This window comes from Pseudophryne corroboree, chromosome 10 (assembly GCF_028390025.1).
Source record: "Pseudophryne corroboree isolate aPseCor3 chromosome 10, aPseCor3.hap2, whole genome shotgun sequence".
Lineage (NCBI taxonomy): Eukaryota > Metazoa > Chordata > Amphibia > Anura > Myobatrachidae > Pseudophryne > Pseudophryne corroboree.
Window position 1 is genome coordinate 55,059,860 of NC_086453.1, and position 26,642 is coordinate 55,086,501.

General features: G+C 45.1%; 1 protein-coding gene across 3 annotated transcripts in view; it reads right to left on the reverse strand.

Moving 5' to 3' along the window:
- LOC134965973 (transcription factor Spi-B-like) overlaps window positions 1-26,642 on the reverse strand; it is a 157,930-nt gene that overhangs the window by 24,387 nt on the left and 106,901 nt on the right. For 2 of the 3 annotated variants that reach the window (XM_063942415.1, XM_063942414.1), the window contains exons 1-2: window positions 7,282-7,416; window positions 3,116-3,143 (exon numbers count right to left, since the gene is read on the reverse strand). In XM_063942415.1, the coding sequence (XP_063798485.1) occupies window positions 3,116-3,143; window positions 7,282-7,304 (51 nt within the window). In that variant the 5' untranslated portion in view covers window positions 7,305-7,416. Of the gene's footprint in view, window positions 1-3,115; window positions 3,144-7,281; window positions 7,417-26,642 lie in introns of those variants that run through there. The other variant, XM_063942416.1, reaches the window with a different exon arrangement.

Sequence of the window (26,642 nt, forward strand, 5' to 3'; positions counted from 1 at the left end):
AACGCACACGAAGAGTAAGTCTAGGGCTGGTCTTGTTTTGCACAAAATGTTTTTGCAGGTGCTCTGCTGCACAAGCCGTTCGTACTTCTGCAAAGCGAAAGTACACTCCCCAGTGGGCGGCGACAATGCATTTGCACGGCTGCTAAAAACTGCTAGCGAGTGATCAACTCGGAATGACCCCCACTTTGAACAAAACAGCTCTCAGACAAGGAAGTACCTTTATATTATTCTGCATGGAATGCTGTACAAAACTATTGCATTTTTTTTAAAGTAATCATAATTCTTTTATCACTTTTCAACCTGTAACGTTTCACCTTTAACCTGTAGGGCACATCTAAACTGGGAACCTCTTTCAAAACATCAAAACCAAGGTAGTAACATTGACAATGACAGGATTTCATGAACTGAAAGTGCAAATAAAAGAGTAATCCAGTAACATGTAGTGCAGCAGCTTAATTTATTAAAAACTGTACCAAAGTAATGCACAAAATGCAGTGCCTTCTGGGTAATATCATGCCTGAAAACTTGCTCCAAAGACTGTATATCACAGAGATAACACTTTATTGTCACTGATCTCATGTTTCACACATGTGCAAATATTTTTACTGAATTTGCAGAGATTTATTAATCTGTACTGTAGTAACCTGTCTGATCGTTTAAAACCAAAAAAATATATACCCTACTTATGAATATACTATATTTGCAATTAAGTGGATCCTTAGACTACAATACATTAGCCACATGTACAGATATGAATCAGGACAACCATACCAATGATCATACATCGAATCCCAACTGATCAGATTGGATCCTTTTTGTTTCAATTGTATAATCTGTTCACCAACTTGTGTTTTGAGTTCAGTAGCCAACCAGGAACAATACAATTATTTCACATCGAATCAGAAACTCAGCAGCTTGGTTATGCACACGGATGAAGAAATCTTGGGTGTACGGTTATTGGACTTAAATCCAGATCTGCCCATTTGTGTATTACCCCATCCTCATCGAGATGCCACAACTTTGTCACTCTTAGAGGGCCATTCAGTTCTTGCAGATGTGAAATCAGAATTTGTGGCTGGGCAACATCACCAAGAAATACAATGCCCCAACATTTAACATTTTCCTACATAGGGTAAAGCTTGTGGTGCCAAGACACTGGACTTTGCGCCCATCGTCACTAGTTTAACTGTTATAACTAACGTTCATATAGACAATCTGGCGTTCCCATAGTGCCCCTGATGGCCAAATATGGAGGGCATTTAAATAGCTCTCTGGCTGTAACAAGTAAAAGCTGTAATGTGTACCACATGCTTAAGCACAATGGGGCAGCCATATTGTTTGAGTTACAATGTTAGGAACCAGGAACTAGTGACACCACGGAGGTAAGAGGCACCAACAGTATTGTCACTAGATTTTAGCGACTTGATAGGCCAAATAATGATTCATAATTAGTCTGACACAGTTTTTTCCAGTTGGCTGTTCTACTTTAGGATACAAGTGCCTCTTGTTTCGCACGGTATATATAAAAACATATATAGTATATATTGTACAGTATATACATATATATATATGTATATATATATATATATATACACACAGATACATATATATACATATATATACAAATATATACATATATATATCCATAGAACAGGGCGCTCTCCAGGCTTGTTGATAATAATTGGAAGATGATTTATTAGTCCACATTTCGATCCCTGTAGTACTTTTGGGATATTCTCATATATCATGATATCATGACTTAAGATCCCTATAGGGATCGAAACATTACCTCACGTGATGTTTTAATATGGATTAATAAAGCAGTTTTCAGTATTGTCAACCATCCTGGTGATCGCCCTGCACTATGGATTATTGGATTATGTTTGTGGGGGGCTGATGAAACAGTACCCCCAGCCTGTTCTCCAAAGTCTTACTAAAGCAGCATTCAGTGGTGCATGAACTGGTTTTAAATCTGAATTAATGAGAAATGTTGCTTCTTGGATTTATCCAGCTAGGAAACATGATCTGCGGCGCTTATTTGTAAACCCTAAAGAACAACGTACCTGGGTATCCTTTATGTTTATAGACGTTTGTTCATAGGGTTTAGTGAAGTAGAAAACTAATTATTTTTTAAGTTTCCTGTCTCTTGCTGTTTCCAGTTTATGAGATGCTATTTGCGGTACACTGCATTGCAAAGCTTCATCTATAACAGGGATCCGGTCTGAAGATCGACAGTGTCTAGGTCGACAATGTTTAGGTCGACCACTATAGGTCGACAGTCACTAGGTCGACATGGATGGAAGGTCGACAGGGTTTCTAGGTCGACATGTGCTAGGTCGACAGGTATAAAGGTCGACATGAGTTTTTCTTCTTTTTTTGATTTTTTTCATACTTAACGATCCACGTGGACTACGATTGGAACGGTAAAGTGTGCCGAGCGAAGCGGTAGCGGAGCGAAGGCACCATGCCCGAAGCATGGCGAGCGAAGCGAGCCATGCGAGGGGACGCGGTGCACTAATTTGGGATCCCGGTCACTCTACGAAGAAAACGACACACAAAAAAAAATCCTCATGTCGACCTAGAAACCCTGTCGACCTTCCATCCATGTCAACCTAGTGACTGTCGACCTATAGTGGTCGACCTAAACATTGTCGACCTAGACACTGTCGATTTGATGAACCACACCCCTATAACATGGCAAAATACATACAGTACGCCGCTAAATGCAATGGCACATACATTAAGCAGGGATTAAATCGTATCCTTCATTAGGGTTTGCAGGCAGAGATCACACATATATAGTAATTCCCTCCTAGCAAGTGACACCTTGGACACGTCATAGGTAAATACAGTATGGGGAATTTTCTGCATGGGAAAATTAGCGTCACATCTATCTACATCATAGGATAGGTGCTCAAAATCCGTCCTCAGGACCCCAAACAGTTCACATTTCCCAGGTCACCCGGCAGGAGCACAGGTGTAGTCATTACTCACTGACACATTTTAAAATATCCACAGGTGGAGGCACGGAAGAGGCACTCCTCAGAGAAAAACACTGTAAACTACATAGAGTTAATTTTACATACAAATAATCTATATATAACGAATAACTTACCGAACAGTTGAAAGAAGTATTGTCAAAGCTGAGGGAGAAGGAAAAGAAGAGATGTCAGACAGCTTGCACAGATCGCATAATTAATAATATACAATATTCTGCTGCTTGTCATAGTAGCACAGGCTGAGATGAATATCCTCCTTATCAGACTTCCTGCACTGGTTTGTGACCAACAGATGTTCACAAGGGTGCAATATAGAGGTAGGTCAACAGTAATAACACAAGTTTTTGTTTTGTTTTTGTGCAGAAACCGGTCTTATTACCTCAGTGAGTGAAGTAAGACAAACTAATATCCTTATTCACTAATGCTGAGCAGCCTGAGCTAAGTTACGGGGAAAGAAAGAGTGTGAATTGTTCACAAGTACTGTGCACCATTACAAACAGTCCACATAATCATCACCAGCAAATCTTGCAGCCTATACAGACGCAGGAAAGCATTTCAGACCTATCTGGACTTGAATCATAACTGTTATAAGAGCAGACTGATCATTAAGAAATTACAAGGGTCTGTGTAGCGTTTAAAGCCACAATAGACAATGCTGCACATTGGTTTTAAAGCATGACTGAGTATGTTCTACACCACCTGACCTAGGAAACAATTAATTTATTATTATTTTTTATTTTGTTTAGCTATTTTGTAGTTCTCAAACCAGGAATGTAGTATTTACTATACAGTATTTACCATATGAGCTAAGAAAGCTTATTCCTAAGGCATCGTTAAGTTACAAATGGTTTTATCTGCTTTTACGAGGTTAGTTGGTTTTCTTAATTGACCTAATTTGCTATTTAACGATTCCACGAAAGAACAATTTTTCCCAGTAAAGTCATAAAGCGGGGTGCATAGGAATGACATGTAAATCTCATCTAAATTAGGGAGTATTGGACAAACTGTTCAGGTGCATTGTCACACAGATGAGTTGCTCAGGTTTCTTCTGTTTTCTCCTATTTAGTTTCATTTTTCTCCAATAACAATTTTTCACAAGTCATGGGCGGGATGTACTAAGCGGAAAATGCTGTAAACCCCCTGTTTACCGCATTTTCCTGATGTACTATCCCCCGGCCGCCAGGTCAGCGCCGCGGCAGGGTTCGCCAGCTTTAGCTGGCGATAGTCCATAGAAGCCTATGGGCTTCTCTCCGCGGCGCTGTGTGAGGGATCCGATCGGATCCCTCCCAGCATGCCCTGCGGCCGCCCCCGTCACCCCGCGCATGCGCAGACTGACTTCTGGGGCCGAATCCCGGAAGTCAGGCTGCCGCTGCGCATCGCGGAGGACAGCTCTTATCTGAAGAGCTGTCCTCCGCAATGCTGATCGCATATGTTAGTACATATGCGATCAGCATCGTGGCGCAGGGCGGCGATGGGCGGCGATGTACATTAGTACATCCCGCCCAGTTTCTTACACTCTATTGCAATAAGCACCACTGTCAGTAACTGGTGTCAGATATATTTTATTAGCCCTAGACGTGTCTCTGTAGTTTTTAGATGGAAACCGCAACAAGACGGCGTGCGTCATTCCCTCTGCCTCCTACTGCAGGATCATAGAGCGTACAGTGACACCAGCCCACAAGGGCACTAGCTCTGTGCGTCTCACCGTCCCCCCAAGGGACGCCATTTGCATAACAGTACATTGGGGCAGATGTATTAAGCCTGGAGAAGTGATAAAGCAGTGATAAGTGTAAGGTGATAACGCACCAGCCAATCATTATGGGTTTGAAAAATGACAGTTAAGGGCCATATTCACGGCCCAATTTGGGGAGAGATGTGTGGCCAATCGAGCACCAGCAATAGCGATGCAAGGGGCCGCGCATTGCTATCGCTGTGGGGGGTACACACGGAGAGATCACTGCTTAAAATCTAAGCAATCTAGTCAGATTGCTTAGATTTTAAGCAGCGATCGCACCGTGAGTACCCCCCCTTTAGGAGCTGATTGGTTATCACCGTCCACTTATCACTGCTTTATCATGGCTTTATCACTTCTCCAGGCTTAATACATTTGCCCCATTGTTTGTCACCTACTTAACACAGTGATAATTACACGGTCAGCAGCTCAGTCAAGTATAGATATGAACAGCAGAGCCACATCTATATATGTAGCCTGTAAGAGCTGTAGGAATGGCAGAAATAGTGACCTGTATCCCTTGTCTGGCATCATCTAATAATCCATAACCTGCAGAACAAGCCATTTTCCTGAGCAGTAAATGGATTCTTAACACTTCTAATATTCTAAAACTAGCTCTCCACTAGGGGGCGATAGCAAATATCTCAGAGAGATAACCAGACATCTCATTACTGCTTGTTAAAGATGCTTTGTGCAATAAACTGTATTATTCTATAGGCATCATGTATGGAGCAGGGTAGGCTTAGGTGTAGTAACTGGTGTACGCCGTTCATTTCAGTTTTATTTCTGGCTGTTATAGCAATAGGCAATCCGTGATTAGACAAGTGAGGACATTGTTTAATACCAATAATTGATACATTAACAGATTAATATATCTATTACAACACGTGTACATGTGTAGAGAGGGAAAAAAGATTAAGAGACGCAGAAAGAGAAAGACATATTTATAGGTATACTGAGAGAGAGAGAGAGAGAGAGAGAAAGTGAGAGAGACATGGAAAGAGTGAGCAAAAACAAATGTGTATACATATTCTATCTATTATTATTATTATTATTATCCTTTATTTATATGGCGCCACAAGGGATCCGCAGCGCCCGTTACACAGTACATAATCAAATGAGCAAACAAGAAACAGCACTTACAGTACAGTACAGGACAAGATAGGACAGGTATAGAAAACCCGGGGTTAGGTGCCATCAAAGGGAGTATCTATCTATCTATCTATCTATCTATCTATCTATCTATCTATCTATCTATCTATCTATCTATCTATCTATCTCTATTTATATCTAGATATATATCTATCTATCTATATATTATTATTCAACCCAGGAGTGTCCGGGTTTTCTTATTTGAATTAAGTCCACGAGTGCCGCCTATATACCATACTTATATATATATATATATATATATATAGGGAGAAAGAGAGCGAGAGAGAGATATTTATATATAGATAGCTATATATATATATGTGTGTGTGTGTATATATATATATATATATATATATATATATGTATGCACACTTGCTGTGGTCCTTTATTTGGCCCAAGTGTCGCTGTTTGTGGTACTGGTCTGTATGCTGGATGGTCCTGGTTGGATAGCATTTCTATTTCTATGTTCTATATGTGGGATGCTGCTTGTGTGTGTGTGTGTGTGTGTGTGTGTGTGTGTGTGTGTGTGTGTGTGTGTGTGTGTGTGTGTGTGTAGACGGCACTCAGATACTATAGAAGAAGTACACTCTGCTAATTCAGTATTATTGTAATTTATATGGATGCCAGGAAAGATCTAATTTATGGAAAAATAGGTGGCACTTACATAGATAGATAAATAGATAGATAGATAGATAGATAGATAGATAGATAGATAGATAGATAGATAGATAGATACCTAAGACCTCATGCGGTTGAACAGACACTCCTGGGACTGCTCCATTCATACATTCTTAGGTTAAGTAATGTACAGCAAGATTTCACCTAAAATTACATATGAATATGCCAATTGCTTGGCCACGCTGTCCGGGCCCTAAGCACAATTTGCCTTTGTGTGAAGATCAATATTTTAGGAATCATTAATGTGTCCCTTATAAAAGTGGCATCTCCCTAAAAGTCATACTATACAAAGTACACTCAGAAGAGCACAAAGGACGCAGCAAAACCAAACTTTTTTTTTAAGGCATCATTTCAACAGCTGATAACACATTATCATTAACTTTCTGGGGAAAACTCCCATACCTTGTTCTTTGCTGGATCTCATATACAGGATGCCAGCAAGTTCACAACTCAACTAATTATAGTCAATACAAAAGATTCTTGCGTATGGCTAACTACTACTACTACTACTACTACACTATATGTAAGTCACATAATGAGGTTTAGGTCTCATTACTACTACTACTACTACTACTACTACTACTACTACTACTACAAGTCCATCACCTTTCGCACATCCCACGAGGAAATAGTTCTAACAAGTGACCAACTATCAAAAGTTTACCAACAATCCAAAAAGTGAGAAAAAAAAAACCCCAAGAGGGTAAAGTGCAGACTTACTGTAGTGAATCCATGGAGAGCATCTCTGGGCAGGACAGGGGAGCCGCCTCTAAGGGTGACCTTTGTTTTACAGAATATGATGTGATCACAACACTCCTGAACTTTGTGGAATCCTTTTAGTTTTACCTGAAACTTTGAAACACTGCATGGTTTTTAAGTTTGACTTTGGGGGAGGGACAATGATCTCACGGTGAAATTTCCCTATTACATGTACAGTGGGAGGGGCTGCCAGATTGCACAATAGGCACCAATACTTCCATAGTACTGTACCAATCCTTCAATGCATGAAACTACTTCAGGCTGTATGCAACATTTACATACACATTTATACATTGTTATACAGCACTAAAATATATTTGATGCAACTTAGGAATTGCAGATTTTTAGACCCAAAATGATAATTGCCCCCAAAAATAAAGAATCTATGCATTTGAACGGTACAAATTGCAATTAGCAAATCCCCCGCATAATGAATTAATCCTGGTTCAGGCAGTTGGCTAGTAATCAGAGGTTTACTGATGTTTCGACATATGTTTGCACAGCCAAAAAAGAAAAAAGCTTTCTGTTTGTCCCAAAGAATTAGGCGGAAGCTGTCAGTCACAAAGATCTTAGTTGTTGCTTTGATTAGGAATACAATATATGGAAATTAAAGGGACTACTTTGCAATGCTGGACTGTAGTGTTACTCTGCTATCTGGATCAGCTAAATGCTGGGTTCATGAGGATCTTTATAATAAACTATGCTGCATGGATGCCATCGTCGATTTCACACATTTTATGAAAAATTTGTCTAGTTTCATTGGACGTTGCCCCTGAAGTCCACCCACAGACTGAGAGTTAGATAGTGGAAAAACCAGGGTCCCCCACAGTTCAGAGAAGTGATGGAAGACCCCTGGTGGGAGACAACTGTGGTGTCAAACGTGCCTCAATATGAAATGATGTTCACATGTCAGTTTTGTAGTTTCCGCCACAAGCCGTGTTAAATGCTACACATGGCAGTTGTGTGTATACAAATATTCGGTATTCCTCATATAACTAGATTGGATGGAAATCTGATCAGTGGAAGCTATATTGCCATAAGGAAGTTCCATGTTTGTTCTTTTAACCTCTGTGTGGCTGGAGATTTGTTTAATATACATTCTTATTAGTAACTGAAGTTAGCATTAACAATCTCCATAAAATTTGGAAGTGCACTTTTGGACTGTTCTTGTGTTGTTTAAACAGTTTTATCTCGTTATAGAACATGACAGGCTTATAATATCGCTAATTGTCAATGAAATAGGAACGAAATTGATTTTCTTTACAGATCCTGATATTTAAAACCTTATATTACAATATACTGTGCACATTCTTTTCATTTAGGCATTTTTTTGGGTTATTTAAATATTATGTCTTCACAAAATTTCCCAGTTGCAACTTTTCCTTAAAGGTGTTTTCCACCTAACAGGAAGAATCAGTAATGTTCACCCCTCCTGTCCGCCAAGCTCCGTCAAGCCGCATAGAGTCGGGCGCAATGTCAAACCGTATTTTAACCTATAGTTAACTAGCTTTACTTTAATAAAGGTTAATAAATGAAAGATAAAGGCTGACTGAACTACTGGCATGAGCACGGGACAGTTTTAATTAATACCCTGATGGCAAGCTTGGATTTGCAGTGTCAGCAGGCCATGTTTATCAACGCAGAGGGGTCTGAGATGAGGAAGTAAGGTCAGCACTAGTGCAATGTTACTCCTGTTTCTCTGGCCCCCCTGTGCCCAGTTCAGGTGCCAGGTCAGCACTGGTGCTCTGTTACCTCTTCTTGGCCAAGGTCTCCATTCTACCCAATAGGCCACGAGTCCTGCTCAGCCTCTCTTGTGGTACCACAAACACCTTTGGACAGTGCAGTAAACAGTAGTGCGTTATAGTATATAATTATACTGAGCGCCGGGAGCCCGACCGCCGGCAAACAGAAGACGGTCTGCCGGTCCGACCGCCGACCGCCGGTCTGGCCGGCGGTCGGGCTCCCGGCGACCAGCATCCCGTTGCCGGGAGCCCGACCGCCGGCTTACCGACAGCTTGGCGAGCGCAAATGAGCCCCTTGCGGGCTCGCTGCGCTCGCCACCCTACGGGCACGGTGGCGCGCTACGCGCGCCACACTATTTTATTCTCCCGCTATGGGGGTCGTGGACCCCCACGAGGGAAAATAAGTGTCGGTATGCCGGCTGTCGGGCTCCCGGCGCCGGTATACTGAGCGCCGGGAGCCCGACCGCCGGCAAACAGAAGACCACCCTTATATATAGCTGTTTGATGGCTGCTATGATATAAATGAAGGGGTTGGGTATTGGATACCGGCACATGAAATGCTGACTGTCACAAGACCAACAGTGGCGATCCTGGTCCTCAGAATCCCGACACCTGGTGAGTAAGTGCTAACCCTCTCCCCCTGATACCCTAATCCTCCCTTCTTGCAGCCTAACCATAACCTCCCTCCCTGCAGCCTACCCCTAAATCTCCCTTACCACAGTCTAACCCTAACCCTCCCCCTAGTGCCTAACCCTAACACTTAATCTGTAAACCTGGCTTTTCTAAACCAGAGGGATGCAACTAAGGGATCATGTAGCATTCCATAATACATGAAATGTACAACACATTCTTATGGCAGCTTTCTGTGTTGAGGTCTCAAAAGAAATAAAACATTAATACTTGAGGTACCTGAATAATGGGACATTGAATACTTCAGGTTCCACAACAATGGAATACTGACATCTGAGGTACCAGAACAGTGGAACACTGACACTTGAGGTTCAAGGGCAATAGAACAATATCACATTAGGGTCCATAACAGTGGAACAATGAAAATTGAGATTTTAGACTAATGGAACATTGACACTTTAGATCTGAGAACAATGGAACGCTGACACTTGAGGACCCAGAACAATGGAAGACTGACAATTCAGGTCCCAGAACTAAGGAACATTGACACTTCAGGTCTGAGAACGATGGAACACTGACAATTCAGGTCCCAGAACTAAGGAACAATGACACTTCAGGTCCCAGAACTAAGGAACAATGACACTTCAGGTCCCAGAACTAAGGAACACTGACACTTGAGGTCCCAGGACAATGGAACGCAGACACTTGTGGTCCCAGAACAATTGATCATTGACACTTGAGATTCCTGAACAATAGCACACTGACACTTGAGGATCCAGAACAATGGAACACTGACACTTGGTGTCTCAGAAGTGCAGCACTCCAGGTGTTGTTTAGCTATCCGTCTTGCAGTTAGGGCATGCTAAACTTTGACAACATGCTGAGATGTGAATTTCCTCAGCAGCAGAAATTCCAAACATTACCTTTCACTGTGCTAGAACAATGAAGCACTGATACTTGAGGTACCTGACCGATGGACACTGGCGTGCGCAGCACATTTTATTAGGGGGTGCACCGTCGGAGGGGTGTGTCTAGCACCGCCTTTTGGGCGTGTTTAGTACCATCTATTGATGGTCAACACATATAAAATATCCATCTTTGTACCAATCCTAATAAAGCAGATATATTGTCAGATGTTGTGGTGTGCACCAAACAAACACCCCTGATGGCACTCACTGCAATTACACTGCTCCTCCTCAGCCTGGTCTTGCTGCCCCTCTCTTTCCCCTGCAAGCTCCTAAGAGGAACGCTGGCTGCATGCTGCTCCTCATCAGTGGCTGGCGTTGGCATAGCATAGAAGGAGAGAGGTGTGTATGTGGCGGGTGTGACGGGTGGGCATGCGAGCAGCATGACGTAATCACATCACACTGTTTTTGTACATGGAGGTGGAGCTGGGAATTTGAAAGCCGGTGTCAGTGGCACCCTTGATTAACCCAGGCGTCCAGTCAGTAATGCATTCCTGACAGGGTACAGCGCAGAGGGGACAGTAATCAGCCTGCTCGGCGATCGCTGCATCAGGCATGTGAGCTCGGGGTGCCAGACATTAGGGGGTGCCTGTGCGCACCAGGCACCCCCCCTGCGCACACCTATGCCGATGGAACACTGATACTTTAATTTCTAGAGCAATTAAACACTTATACTTGAGGCTCTAGGATAATGGAACACTGACACTTGAGCTTTCAGAACCATGGCACACTGACACTTGAGGTTCCACAGCAATGGAAAACTGACATAGGACTGATACATGAGGTTCCAGAACCCTAGAACACTGTTACTTGAGGTACCTAAATAGTGACACTTGAGGTTCTAGAGCAATAGGACACTCATCCTTGGAGTTCCGTAAATGTCCAATTTAGCAGCTGCAGAGAAGATTGAGATGTGTATGACTCTGAATCGATCATAGGTTTGCCCTATTATATCTGCCCACCCATACTTGCCTACCTGACCCTCTCCACGAGGGAGAAAATGCTCTGTTCCCGGACTTTCCTGGTAATGTATGATTGCCATCACCTGTGGTGAGCTAGTTAATTGATAAGAAAGGTGTTTCACCACAGGTGATGGCAATCATACATTACCAGGAAAGTTCAGGAACAGAGGGAAAATTTACTAAGATGGGAGTTCTATTTAAGATGGGATGTTGCCCATAGCAACCAATCAGGTTCTACTTCTCATTTATCTAGCACCCTCTGGAAGATAATACCTGGAACCTGATTGGTTGCAATAGGCAACATCCCATCTTAAATAGAGCTCCCATCTTAGTAAATTTACCCCAGAGTATTTTCTCCCTCATGGAGAGGGTCAGGTAGGCAAGTATGGCCCCACCTGCAGTGCACATTGTTTTGCCCAACTGTTAACAAATTTGCTGCTGCGATCAGATCTGAATTAGGCCCAGTGTCCAGAAACAGCACTTTGCTTCTGTTTGTCCATGTATTAGTCTCAGCAGGAAACAAGCCATGAGCCCTACAGGGCGAGGAGGGGGGAGGCTGTGCATATTGCGTGATGGCTAATTATGAAATCTAATTGGTGGTCAGACAGCAAGACCCCTGACTTCCTGCCCCGCTGGTAGCAATCAGGATGACAGAGCTTAGTGTTTCTTATCAGTGACTGTATTTGTATTAATGGGAGATAAGGGGGGGATATGACACATGTAGGCTTACTGCCAATTTGTACCCTTATTAGAATAATTCAGGTAATCCTACGGCTCATGTGGCTCACTCTGTGGAGACCACTTGTGGCTTAATTGTACATGTGGTGGAAACAATGGGGGTAATTCCAAGTTGATCGCAGCAGGAAATTTTTTAGCAGTTGGGCAAAACCATGGGGGTCATTCCGAGTTGTTCGCTCTGTATTTTTTTCTCGCAACGGAGCGATTAGTCGCTAATGCGCATGCGCAATGTCCGCAGTGCGACTGCGCCAAGTAAATTTGCTATGCAGTTAGGTATTTTACTCACGGCATTACGAGGTTTTTTCTTCGTTCTGGTGATCGTAATGTGATTGACAGGAAGTGGGTGTTTCTGGGCGGAAACTGGCCGTTTTATGGGTGTGTGTGAAAAAACGCTACCGTTTCTGGGAAAAACGCGGGAGTGGCTGGAGAAACGGAGGAGTGTCTGGGCGAACGCTGGGTGTGTTTGTGACGTCAAACCAGGAACGACAAGCACTGAACTGATCGCAGATGCCGAGTAAGTCTGGAGCTACTCAGAAACTGCTAAGAAGTGTCTATTCGCAATATTGCAAATCTTTCGTTCGCAATTTTGATAAGCTAAGATTCACTCCCAGTAGGCGGCGGCTTAGCGTGTGCAAAGCTGCTAAATGCAGCTTGCGAGCGAACAACTCGGAATGAGGGCCCATGTGCACTGCAGGGGGGGCAGATATAACATGATAAATGCGCAGAGCAAAGTTCTTTAGCACCAGTGCACCGGGATAGTCTGCCCAGTGAAAATCACAGTTCATGCTGGTGCACCAGATGTGGCACTGGGAGGTGCAGAGCGCATTATATCAAAGATATAGGAAGAGACGGGGTTCAGTTAATATACCGGCTGTCGGGATCCTGCCGTTCAGGATACTGACCCCAGAATCCCGGCAGACGATGAAATGTTTGCGGTCGCAATCCGGACTGCAGCCCCACTCAAGTGGTGGGTCCACGCCCCCACACCGAGTGGGAATATAACCTGTGGCGAGCGAAGCTCGCAACGGGGCCCGAAGCGTGGCGGCACAGCAAGCCCACGAGGGGACTCTCTGCCTCGCAGCCAAGATTCCGGCTGACGGGATGCCGCTGTCGGTATAGTGACAACCGGCATCCCATCTGCCATTCTCTCATATGTATTCGAAGAGACACAAGGGTAAAGTCAGAGCACTCTTTGTTTCAGTTCTATGCATGTGTCCGAGGCACGGCACTGTGCATGTGTCCAAGGCGCGACACTGTGCATGTGTCTGAGGCGCGACACTGTGCATGTGTCTGAGGCGCGGCTCTGTGCATGTGTCCGTGGCGCGCCACTGTGCATGTCTCCGAGGCGCGGCACTGTGCATGTGTCCGAGGCGCGGCACTGTGCATGTGTCCGAGGCGCGGCACTGTGCATGTGTCCGAGGCGCGGCACGGCACTGTGCATGTGTCCGAGGTGCGGCACTGTGCCTGTGTCCGAGGCGCGCCACTGTGTCTGAGGCGTGGCACTGTGCATGTCTCCGAGGCGCGGCACTGTGAATGTGTCCGAGGCGCAGCACTGTGCATGTCTCCGAGGCGCGGCACTGTGCATGTGTCTGAGGCGCGGCACTGTGCATGTCTCCGAGGCGTGGCACTGTGCATGTGTCAGAGGCGCGGCACTGTGCATGTCTCCGAGGCGCGGCACTGTGCTAGCCTCCCAATATTTACCACAGGGGGACGCATATCAGAGCTGGATGAAGATCCATGCCAGTTCTAAGGGCACCCCTGGGTGGTGACCGGGGTGTGGCTATTGGCGGTGGTGTCAGGAACTGTGTTGAAGGACGCCGTTCCACTGGCACTGGCAGCCATGTTCAGACGGACAGTCTGAGTAACCATAGGGTTGCTCTAACGTCCAATGGATAGCCGACAGATGGTGCCTCATTGCGCCACAGCCAGTGTGTGTCTCTCATTGGTCGTGGCGTTAGCATAAAGACCCAGTAGCAGCACCACTGAATCACCCCCTCTGTCAGCTCTTAGGGCAAAATATAAAATATTAAATATGCCCTTCACCTCTTTAACTAATTTTAATACTTTTCTGCCAGCAAATGAAATCTAATTTCTGCGGCTCTCTCCGGCTAAGAGCACCTACTCCACACAGCATCCTATACAATAAAAGGCTAACGCTGTTTCTCAACTCTTTGGGGGAATTCAAGTGTTTTGCGTGCTGCCGGCCACTAGATGGCGCCCGACGGAGCAATTCAAGTATTGCTCCGTTCGAGTGCGCACAGACACCGCGGTGCTGACATTACTGTTATGTTGTTCCGTCAGTTTGACGGGCTGGTAACTAAATCTACTATGATTGGCTCTGTGGTGCCCAACCCCTCCCATTAGTGACTGCAAACTTCTGTTCCTGAACACGCACCGGGGCCCTCATTCCGAGTTGTTCGCTCGTTAGCTGCTTTTAGCAGCATTGCACACGCTAAGCCGCCGCCCTCTGGGAGTGTATCTTAGCATAGCAGAATTGCGAACTAAAAATTAGCAGAATTGCGAATAGAAATTTCTTAGCAGTTTCTGAGTAGCTCGAGACTTACTCCTACACTGCGATCAGTTCAGTCAGTTTCGTTCCCGGTTTGACGTCACAAACACACCCAGCGTTCGCCCAGACAATCCCCCGTTTCTCCAGCCACTCCCGCGTTTTTCCCTGAAACGCCTGCGTTTTTCAGCACACTCCCATAAAATGGCCAGTTTCCGGCCAGAAACACCCACTTCCTGTCAATCACACTCCGATCACCAGAACGATGAAAAATCTTCGTTAGGCCGTGAGTAAAATACCAAACTTTTGAGCTAATTTACTTGGCGCAGGCGCACTGCGAACATTGCGCATGCGCAGTTTGCGACTAATCGCTCCGTTGCGAAAAAAACTAATGAGCGAACAACTCGGAATGACCCCCCACATTGTTCTGCAAAGCTTTGAGCCTTGCAGGAAAGCTGGATGACCGTGCGCAGACCAAGGCTCACAGAATTACCATACAGCCCATTCTGGGCCTCATACATGACTCTGCTCTGTCTGCAGAACTGGATAATCTCTACCCTGCTCAGCTGCCGGGAGCTCTCGTGTATTCGGAGAGCAGTATACAGGAACACTCTCAGTATACAGGAACACTCTCCAAAGAAAAGCTTTTTTTTTTTTTGGGGGGGGGGGTATTTTTTGAGGGGTTTTTTTGGGTGGGGGTGGGGGGGGGGGGAAAGCAGTAAACATACAGATAATTTTAGATACTGTGTAGAGAGTGCATCTAACAAACTGAAAAAAAAGCAAAAATAACCAATTGGGTCATTAACATACATCACCTTTTCATACTTAACGATCAACGTGGATTACGATTGGGACGGTAATCTGCCTTCGCTCGCCATGCAAGGGGACACGATGCACTAATTGGGGTTCCCCGTCACTCTACGAAGAAAACTACAAAAAAAAACCACCAAAATCTAATGTTGACCTTTTGACCTGTCGACCTAGTTACTGTCGACCAGTAGTGGTCGACATAATTACTGTCGACCTAGTTACTATCTACCTTCCATACCACACCCAGACAAATAGAAGCCCACAAAAGGAACATGAACAGGTTGCAGATGCCGCTTAAATAAAATCTGAGAGATTTCACATAATTAGCCACTTGACTGAAGACTGAAGATTTCCCCACAAAGCTGTTTATACATTGTGGTTTTCTTTATTGCTTAATAAAGTTTAGAAAGATTTGTAATAAATATTTTATTAAAAAAAATATATATCTAGAGGGTGTTTTTCACCCTTCCTTCCCACGTGTCCATAGTCCATCATTATAAAATAACTTCCCACCCCCCCATTGGCAATAGACCCCCCGCACCACCACCACCCCAGTGATCTTAAATTGTAATAAACGCCCTCACACACACCCTTAGTAGTAAAAAAACAACATGTTTTATAAGCCCCCCCACCCCTTTAAAAGCCCCGAATACCCTGGTATATATTTTTTACATTACTTTACCCCCCACTAGTGGGTCGTCGCCCCCCCCCCCCCCTTCCCCATGCAGAGCACAGTGGAATGTGTGCATAGGGGACTGATGACCAGTGCCCCCCTGCTGCAGCTGATCTCTGCACACACATGAGTTATGCGCATTCATCAGATCACTATTACTAGTGTTATCAGGCATGTTGGCAGATCCACTATTGGCCAATACTTACAGTAACAGTACTCAATACAAGACACTGCCGGTACCCCGCGGCTCCCCAATTTCAATGTATTATGCTTCTATGCTATTTAAGGAGGTTGAGAGCCTCTAATTTGGAGTTACTAAGGGTACACACACACACACACACACACACACACACACACACACACACACACATATATATATATATATATATATATAACAAAACATCCCATTCCAGCCTCCTTACTGGTTAACTGACACCCAGGGCCGCTTTGCAGCAGCTCCTGCTAGTAGGCAATATAGGGCCTAAATCAGACCTGATCGTAGATGTGCCAAATATAGCACATCTACGATCAGTTACACAGACATGCGTGGGGACGGCCATCATTTCTGCCTGCGTTACCCGGACCACGCCCCCTCCCGCCCAGTGACCACCTCGCCATCGGCTGTCTGGCATGCGCCGGTGCACTGCGGCGCATGCGCAGTTCAGACCTGATCGGCTGCTGTGCAAAAACGCACAGTGCGAAAACGCACAGCAGCTGTTAAATGAGCGATGTGCTAGATTGTGGCCAATCTGGTACCGGCGATAGCACCACGTGGGGCCGCCCATCGCTCTCGCTGTGGGGCATACACACGGTGAGATCCGTGCTTAATGTCTAAGCAAATTAAGCACGGATCTCTCCGTGTGTACCCCCCTTAAGGGTCCCAGTAACCGGAGTTACAGTACTGTGTGCCATAGGATATCTATGTAAAACTGAGTGGTTTGGCTTCAGGTTATTTTCCTGCATATATGTTGCCTTTTAGTGCAAAGAGCAATGGTGTGCTGTAACCCTTAGCAACCATTTAGAGGTCAGCATTCAGCAATTTAATGTCGTCAGACCAATATAAGCATTTGTCCCAGTCTGAAGCTCCCACAGCTATTCAATTCAACGCGATGTTATCCCCAACTAGAGGATTTCTTCTCGCACCCCTCCGGGAGGGTGTGAGCAGATATCCAAAAAACAGCATCGCGGCGGGCACTTTAGACGGAGAATCCCGGTCTCGCGCCTAAACACCCTGTTTAGTACGCGAGAACTGGCCTTTCCCGTTATGACAGCGCTCAGAATTGAATAGCACCAAGAGCTAATTCCCGGCGCTATTCAAACTGCGCTGAATTGAATCAAGCCCATTGAAGGGTATATTTACTAAAAATTGATTTGTCTTGATTCCAAATCGATGAAAATTGATCTTTATCGATTTTGTGTTTCAGGGCTTAAGCCCATATTTACTAACAGACAATGTTTAAACGTTAGTAAACACAACATCGGTACAGACTTGATTTGGAATCAATGAAAACCAATCTTTTGTAAATATACCCCTAAAAGGCAAACCCAATCTGTATCAAATAGTAGATGGCTGCACTACGCACATACTGTAAGACAGGCACAAGGATTATTATTTAATTTATTATTATTATTATTATTACAATATTCACATGAAGACTGATTTTAAAATTTCATTTATTTTTTTAACAACCTGCTTTTTTAGTGCTGTCAAATTTATACAGTTAGTCAACTGCATTGTGTTATTTGTAGGTTCTACATGAATGCCTATTTACGGGTGTGGTATGAGTTGCCGGCGGCCAGCATACCGTCGTCGGGATCCCGACCGCCGGCTTGCCGACAGCGGGGCAAGCGCAAATGAGCCTCTTGAGGGCTCGCTGCGCTTGCCACGCTATCTATTCTCCCTCCACGGTGGTCATGGACCCCCAAGAGAGAGAAAGGGTGTAGGTATGCCGGTTGTCGGGATTCCGGCACCGGTATACAGTGCGCCGGGATTCCAACAACCGGTATACTGAATACCACCCCTCTTTACCAGGGCCGTCTTTTCGTATGGGCTCAATGGGCTCTTGCCCAAGGGCCCCAGGATTAAAAGGGCCCTAGGCTGATAGCTGAGGGTCCCCTCTTTCCAGGGGTACCAAATTTTTGAAAATCGGCCCAGGGGAACCGGAGGTATCTGGCTTCAAAGCAGTGGTCCCCATCCAAGCCTGTTAATTGTTCTTCCCAGCCAGATATCTCGGGTTTTGTCTGACATAGAGTTTTTCTGAGCGTACACTCCAAAAGCTGTGACTCTCCCCTTTCAGTGGACACTAGAGATGAGCGGGTTCGGTTTCTCTGAATCCGAACCCGCCAGAACTTCATGTTTTTTTTCACGGGTCCGAGCGACTCGGATCTTCCCGCCTTGCTCGGTTAACCCGAGCGCGCCCGAACGTCATCATGACGCTGTCGGATTCTCGCGAGGCTCGGATTCTATCGCGAGACTCGGATTCTATATAAGGAGCCGCGCGTCGCCGCCATTTTCACACGTGCATTGAGATTGATAGGGAGAGGACGTGGCTGGCGTCCTCTCCATTTAGATTATAAGAGACTGAGAGAGATTTACTGGAGCTGACTAGGAGGAGTACTGTTACTGTAGAAGTGTAGAGACTGAGTGGAGAGAGTTTACTAGTGAGGACAGTGCAGTTTACTTTATAATCCGTTCTCTGCCTGAAAAAAGCGATACACAGCACACAGTGACTCAGTCACATACCATATCTGTGTGCACTGCTCAGGCTCAGGCCAGTGTGCTGCATCATCTATTATCTATATATAATATTATATATATCTGTCTGACTGCTCAGCTCACACAGCTTATAATTGTGGGGGAGACTGGGGAGCACTACTGCAGTGCCAGTTATAGGTTATAGCAGGAGCCAGGAGTACATAATATATTATATAGTGAGTGACCACCAGACACACAGTGCAGTTTATTTAATATATCCGTTCTCTGCCTGAAAAAAGCGATACACACAGTGACTCAGTCAGTCACATACCATATCTGTGTGCACTGCTCAGGCTCAGGCCAGTGTGCTGCATCATCTATTATCTATATATAATATTATATATATCTGTCTGACTGCTCAGCTCACACAGCTTATAATTGTGGGGGAGACTGGGGAGCACTACTGCAGTGCCAGTTATAGGTTATAGCAGGAGCCAGGAGTACATAATATATTATATAGTGAGTGACCACCAGACACACAGTGCAGTTTATTTAATATATCCGTTCTCTGCCTGAAAAAAGCGATACACACAGTGACTCAGTCAGTCACATACCATATCTGTGTGCACTGCTCAGGCTCAGGCCAGTGTGCTGCATCATCTATTATCTATATATAATATTATATATATCTGTCTGACTGCTCAGCTCACACAGCTTATAATTGTGGGGGAGACTGGGGCGCACTACTGCAGTGCCAGTTATAGGTTATAGCAGGAGCCAGGAGTACATATTATATTAAAATTAAACAGTGCACACTTTTGCTGCAGGAGTGCCACTGCCAGTGTGACTGACCAGTGACCTGACCACACTGACCACCAGTATAGTTAGTAGTATACTTATATTGTGATTGCCTGAAAAAGTTAAACACTCGTCGTGTGACTTCACTTGTGTGTTTTTTTTTTTTTATTCTATAAAAATAAAACTCATTCTGCTGACAGACAGTGTCCAGCAGGTCCGTCATTATATAATATATAATATATACCTGTCCGGCTGCAGTAGTGATATATATATATTTTTTATATCATTTATCATCCAGTCGCAGCAGACACAGTACGGTAGTTCACGGCTGTGGCTACCTCTGTGTCTCTGCACTCGGCAGGCAGTCCGTCCATAATTGTAATACCACCTAACCGTGGATTTTTTTCATTCTTCTTTATACATACATAGTTACATAGACATCTTCTCTTTATCAACCAGTCTATATTAGCTGCAGACACAGTACAGTACGGTAGTTCACGGCTGTGGCTACCTCTGTGTCTGCACTCGGCAGGCAGTTCGTCCATAATTGTATACCACCTAACCGTGGTTTTTTTTCATTCTTCTTTATACATACATAGTTACATAGACATCTTCTCTTTATCAACCAGTCTATATTAGCTGCAGACACAGTACAGTACGGTAGTTCACGGCTGTGGCTACCTCTGTGTCTGCACTCGGCAGGCAGTCCGTCCATAATTGTATACCACCTAACCGTGGTTTTTTTTCATTCTTCTTTATACATACATAGTTACATAGACATCTTCTCTTTATCAACCAGTCTATATTAGCTGCAGACACAGTACAGTACGGTAGTTCACGGCTGTGGCTACCTCTGTGTCTGCACTCGGCAGGCAGTCCGTCCATAATTGTATACCACCTAACCGTGGATTTTTTTCAGTCTTCTTTATACATACATAGTTACATAGACATCTTCTCTTTATCAACCAGTCTATATTAGCTGCAGACACAGTACAGTACGGTAGTTCACGGCTGTGGCTACCTCTGTGTCTGCAGTCGGCAGGCAGTCCATAATTGTATACTAGTATCCATCTCCATTGTTTACCTGAGGTGCCTTTTAGTTGTGCCTATTAAAATATGGAGAACAAAAATGTTGAGGTTCCAAAATTAGGGAAAGATCAAGATCCACTTCCACCTCGTGCTGAAGCTGCTGCCACTAGTCATGGCCGAGACGATGAAATGCCAGCAACGTCGTCTGCCAAGGCCGATGCCCAATGTCATAGTACAGAGCATGTCAAATCCAAAACACCAAATATCAGAAAAAAAGGACTCCAAAACCTAAAATAAAATTGTCGGAGGAGAAGCGTAAACTTGCCAATATGCCATTTACCACACGGAGTGGCAAGGAACGGCTGAGGCCCTGGCCTATGTTCATGGCTAGTGGTTCAGCTTCACATGAGGATGGAAGCACTCAGCCTCTCGCTAGAAAAATGAAAAGACTCAAGCTGGCAAAAGCACCGCAAAGAACTGTGCATTCTTCGAAATCCCAAATCCACAAGGAGAGTCCAATTGTGTCGGTTGCGATGCCTGACCTTCCCAACACTGGACGTGAAGAGCATGCGCCTTCCACCATTTGCACGCCCCCTGCAAGTGCTGGAAGGAGCACCCGCAGTCCAGTTCCTGATAGTCAGATTGAAGATGTCAGTGTTGAAGTACACCAGGATGAGGAGGATATGGGTGTTGCTGGCGCTGGGGAGGAAATTGACCAGGAGGATTCTGATGGTGAGGTGGTTTGTTTAAGTCAGGCACCCGGGGAGACACCTATTGTCCGTGGGATGAATATGGCCGTTGACATGCCAGGTGAAAATACCAAAAAAATCAGCTCTTCGGTGTGGAGGTATTTCACCAGAAATGCGGACAACAGGTGTCAAGCCGTGTGTTCCCTTTGTCAAGCTGTAATAAGTAGGGGTAAGGACGTTAACCACCTCGGAACATCCTCCCTTATACGTCACCTGCAGCGCATTCATAATAAGTCAGTGACAAGTTCAAAAACTTTGGGTGACAGCGGAAGCAGTCCACTGACCAGTAAATCCCTTCCTCTTGTAACCAAGCTCACGCAAACCACCCCACCAACTCCCTCAGTGTCAATTTCCTCCTTCCCCAGGAATGCCAATAGTCCTGCAGGCCATGTCACTGGCAATTCTGACGAGTCCTCTCCTGCCTGGGATACCTCCGATGCATCCTTGCGTGTAACGCCTACTGCTGCTGGCGCTGCTGTTGTTGCCGCTGGGAGTCGATGGTCATCCCAGAGGGGAAGTCGTAAGCCCACTTGTACTACTTCCAGTAAGCAATTGACTGTTCAACAGTCCTTTGCGAGGAAGATGAAATATCACAGCAGTCATCCTACTGCAAAGCGGATAACTGAGGCCTTGACAACTATGTTGGTGTTAGACGTGCGTCCGGTATCCGCCGTTAGTTCACAGGGAACTAGACAATTTATTGAGGCAGTGTGCCCCCGTTACCAAATACCATCTAGGTTCCACTTCTCTAGGCAGGCGATACCGAGAATGTACACGGACGTCAGAAAAAGACTCACCAGTGTCCTAAAAAATGCAGTTGTACCCAATGTCCACTTAACCACGGACATGTGGACAAGTGGAGCAGGGCAGGGTCAGGACTATATGACTGTGACAGCCCACTGGGTAGATGTATGGACTCCCGCCGCAAGAACAGCAGCGGCGGCACCAGTAGCAGCATCTCGCAAACGCCAACTCTTTCCTAGGCAGGCTACGCTTTGTATCACCGCTTTCCAGAATACGCACACAGCTGAAAACCTCTTACGGCAACTGAGGAAGATCATCGCGGAATGGCTTACCCCAATTGGACTCTCCTGTGGATTTGTGGCATCGGACAACGCCAGCAATATTGTGTGTGCATTAAATATGGGCAAATTCCAGCACGTCCCATGTTTTGCACATACCTTGAATTTGGTGGTGCAGAATTTTTTAAAAAACGACAGGGGCGTGCAAGAGATGCTGTCGGTGGCCAGAAAAATTGCGGGACACTTTCGGCGTACAGGCACCACGTACAGAAGACTGGAGCACCACCAAAAACTACTGAGCCTGCCCTGCCATCATCTGAAGCAAGAAGTGGTAACGAGGTGGAATTCAACCCTCTATATGCTTCAGAGGTTGGAGGAGCAGCAAAAGGCCATTCAAGCCTATACAATTGAGCACGATATAGGAGGTGGAATGCACCTGTCTCAAGTGCAGTGGAGAATGATTTCAACGTTGTGCAAGGTTCTGATGCCCTTTGAACTTGCCACACGTGAAGTCAGTTCAGACACTGCCAGCCTGAGTCAGGTCATTCCCCTCATCAGGCTTTTGCAGAAGAAGCTGGAGGCATTGAAGAAGGAGCTAAAAGGGAGCGATTCCGCTAGGCATGTGGGACTTGTGGATGCAGCCCTTAATTCGCTTAACAAGGATTCACGGGTGGTCAATCTGTTGAAATCAGAGCACTACATTTTGGCCACCGTGCTCGATCCTAGATTTAAAGCCTACCTTGGATCTCTCTTTCCGGCAGACACAAGTCTGCTGGGGTGCAAAGACCTGCTGGTGACAAAATTGTCAAGTCAAGCGGAACGCGACCTGTCAACATCTCCTCCTTCACATTCTCCCGCAACTGGGGGTGCGAGGAAAAGGCTCAGAATTCCGAGCCCACCCGCTGGCGGTGATGCAGGGCAGTCTGGAGCGACTGCTGATGCTGACATCTGGTCCGGACTGAAGGACCTGACAACGATTACGGACATGTCGTCTACTGTCACTGCATATGATTCTCTCAACATTGATAGAATGGTGGAGGATTATATGAGTGACCGCATCCAAGTAGGCACGTCACACAGTCCGTACTTATACTGGCAGGAAAAAGAGGCAATTTGGAGGCCCTTGCACAAACTGGCTTTATTCTACCTAAGTTGCCCTCCCACAAGTGTGTACTCCGAAAGAGTGTTTAGTGCCGCCGCTCACCTTGTCAGCAATCGGCGTACGAGGTTACATCCAGAAAATGTGGAGAAGATGATGTTCATTAAAATGAATTATAATCAATTCCTCCGCGGAGACATTGACCAGCAGCAATTGCCTCCACAAAGTACACAGGGAGCTGAGATGGTGGATTCCAGTGGGGACGAATTGATAATCTGTGAGGAGGGGGATGTACACGGTGATATATCGGAGGGTGAAGATGAGGTGGACATCTTGCCTCTGTAGAGCCAGTTTGTGCAAGGAGAGATTAATTGCTTCTTTTTTGGGGGGGGTCCAAACCAACCCGTCATATCAGTCACAGTCGTGTGGCAGACCCTGTCACTGAAATGATGGGTTGGTTAAAGTGTGCATGTCCTGTTTTGTTTATACAACATAAGGGTGGGTGGGAGGGCCCAAGGACAATTCCATCTTGCACCTCTTTTTTCTTTTCTTTTTCTTTGCATCATGTGCTGATTGGGGAGGGTTTTTTGGAAGGGACATCCTGCGTGACACTGCAGTGCCACTCCTAGATGGGCCCGGTGTTTGTGTCGGCCACTAGGGTCGCTAATCTTACTCACACAGTCAGCTACCTCATTGCGCCTCTTTTTTTCTTTGCGTCATGTGCTGTTTGGGGAGGGTTTTTTGGAAGGGACATCCTGCGTGACACTGCAGTGCCACTCCTAGATGGGCCCGGTGTTTGTGTCGGCCACTAGGGTCGCTAATCTTACTCACACAGCTACCTCATTGCGCCTCTTTTTTTCTTTGCGTCATGTGCTGTTTGGGGAGGTTTTTTTGGAAGGGCCATCCTGCGTGACACTGCAGTGCCACTCCTAGATGGGCCCGGTGTTTGTGTCGGCCACTAGGGTCGCTAATCTTACTCACACAGCTACCTCATTGCGCCTCTTTTTTTCTTTGCGTCATGTGCTGTTTGGGGAGGGTTTTTTGGAAGGGACATCCTGCGTGACACTGCAGTGCCACTCCTAGATGGGCCCGGTGTTTGTGTCGGCCACTAGGGTCGCTTATCTTACTCACACAGCGACCTCGGTGCAAATTTTAGGACTAAAAATAATATTGTGAGGTGTGAGGTATTCAGAATAGACTGAAAATGAGTGTAAATTATGGTTTTTGAGGTTAATAATACTTTGGGATCAAAATGACCCCCAAATTCTATGATTTAAGCTGTTTTTTAGTGTTTTTTGAAAAAAACACCCGAATCCAAAACACACCCGAATCCGACAAAAAAAATTCGGTGAGGTTTTGCCAAAACGCGTTCGAACCCAAAACACGGCCGCGGAACCGAACCCAAAACCAAAACACAAAACCCGAAAAATTTCAGGCGCTCATCTCTAGTGGACACTGGCAGCTTGTCTCTACTATGCCCAGTACCAGAGATATCAGCCTTCAAGCAGCTGGTCTCTGCTTCAGCTCCAAACGCCTAATATGCAGTTTTATATATTTGTTGGCGGATTGCTCTGGCTCCTGAAGTCTGATCCCCACGTCCCTAGTATCTGCAGTAAAGCAAGCTGCCCTGACCCCCGGAAAATTATGAATATTAAGCCCACTCCACTATCCACCCCTCCCCTGTGTATTAAGCACCCCCTACCACCCTGGAAGTTATGCCCCTTCATTCAGCACAATGTCCCCCTCAACAGTTTAGTGTTCTCCTTCCCGCCCCATTTGTGCAGTAAAGGAGTAATTAGCAGAAATTATATCTCCAGGTCCTACATGCTGAGCAAAAGATAGAACCCCCCTACCCCCCGCGGAACATCAAAGATACCGCTGATAGCACCCCTCACCCTACCGCTGATGCGTGGATAGGGGCCCCAGTGCATTGCTGTGCCCAGGGGCCTACACTGCTGTTAAGACGGCTCTGCTCTTTACAGCCTTCACTCTACTCGTTCTTAATTAAAATAAAATAACACAAGTGTCCAAAATAGCGTGTACAGTATTACACTGCAGCACAACTCCACAATACACTCTCATATACCTCACATATACCATACACTGACATATACCTCACATATACCATACACTCACATATACCTCACATATACCATACACTCACATATACCTCACATATACCATACACTGACATATACCTCACATATAACATACACTCACATATACCATACACTCACATATACCTCACATATACCATACACTGACATATACCTCACATATACCATACACTCACATATACCTCACATATACCATACACTCACATATACCTCACATATACCATACACTGACATATACCTCACATATACCATACACTCACATATACCTCACATATACCATACACTCACATATACCTCACATATACCATACACTCACATATACCTCACATATACCATACACGGACATATACCTCACATATACCATACACGGACATATACCTCACATATACCATACATTGACATATACCTCACATATACCATACACTCACATATACCTCACATATACCATACACTCACATATACCTCACATATACCATACACTCACATATACCTCACATATACCATACACTAACATATACCTCACATATACCATACACTCACATATACCTCACATATACCATACACGGACATATACCTCACATATACCATACACTGACATATACCTCACATATACCATACACTCACATATACCTCACATATACCATACACTCACATATACCTCACATATACCATACACGGACATATACCTCACATATACCATACACTGACATATACCTCACATATACCATACACTCACATATACCTGATCACATCTAAAAGTTGTTGTTTTTTTTTAAGTATAAACCTG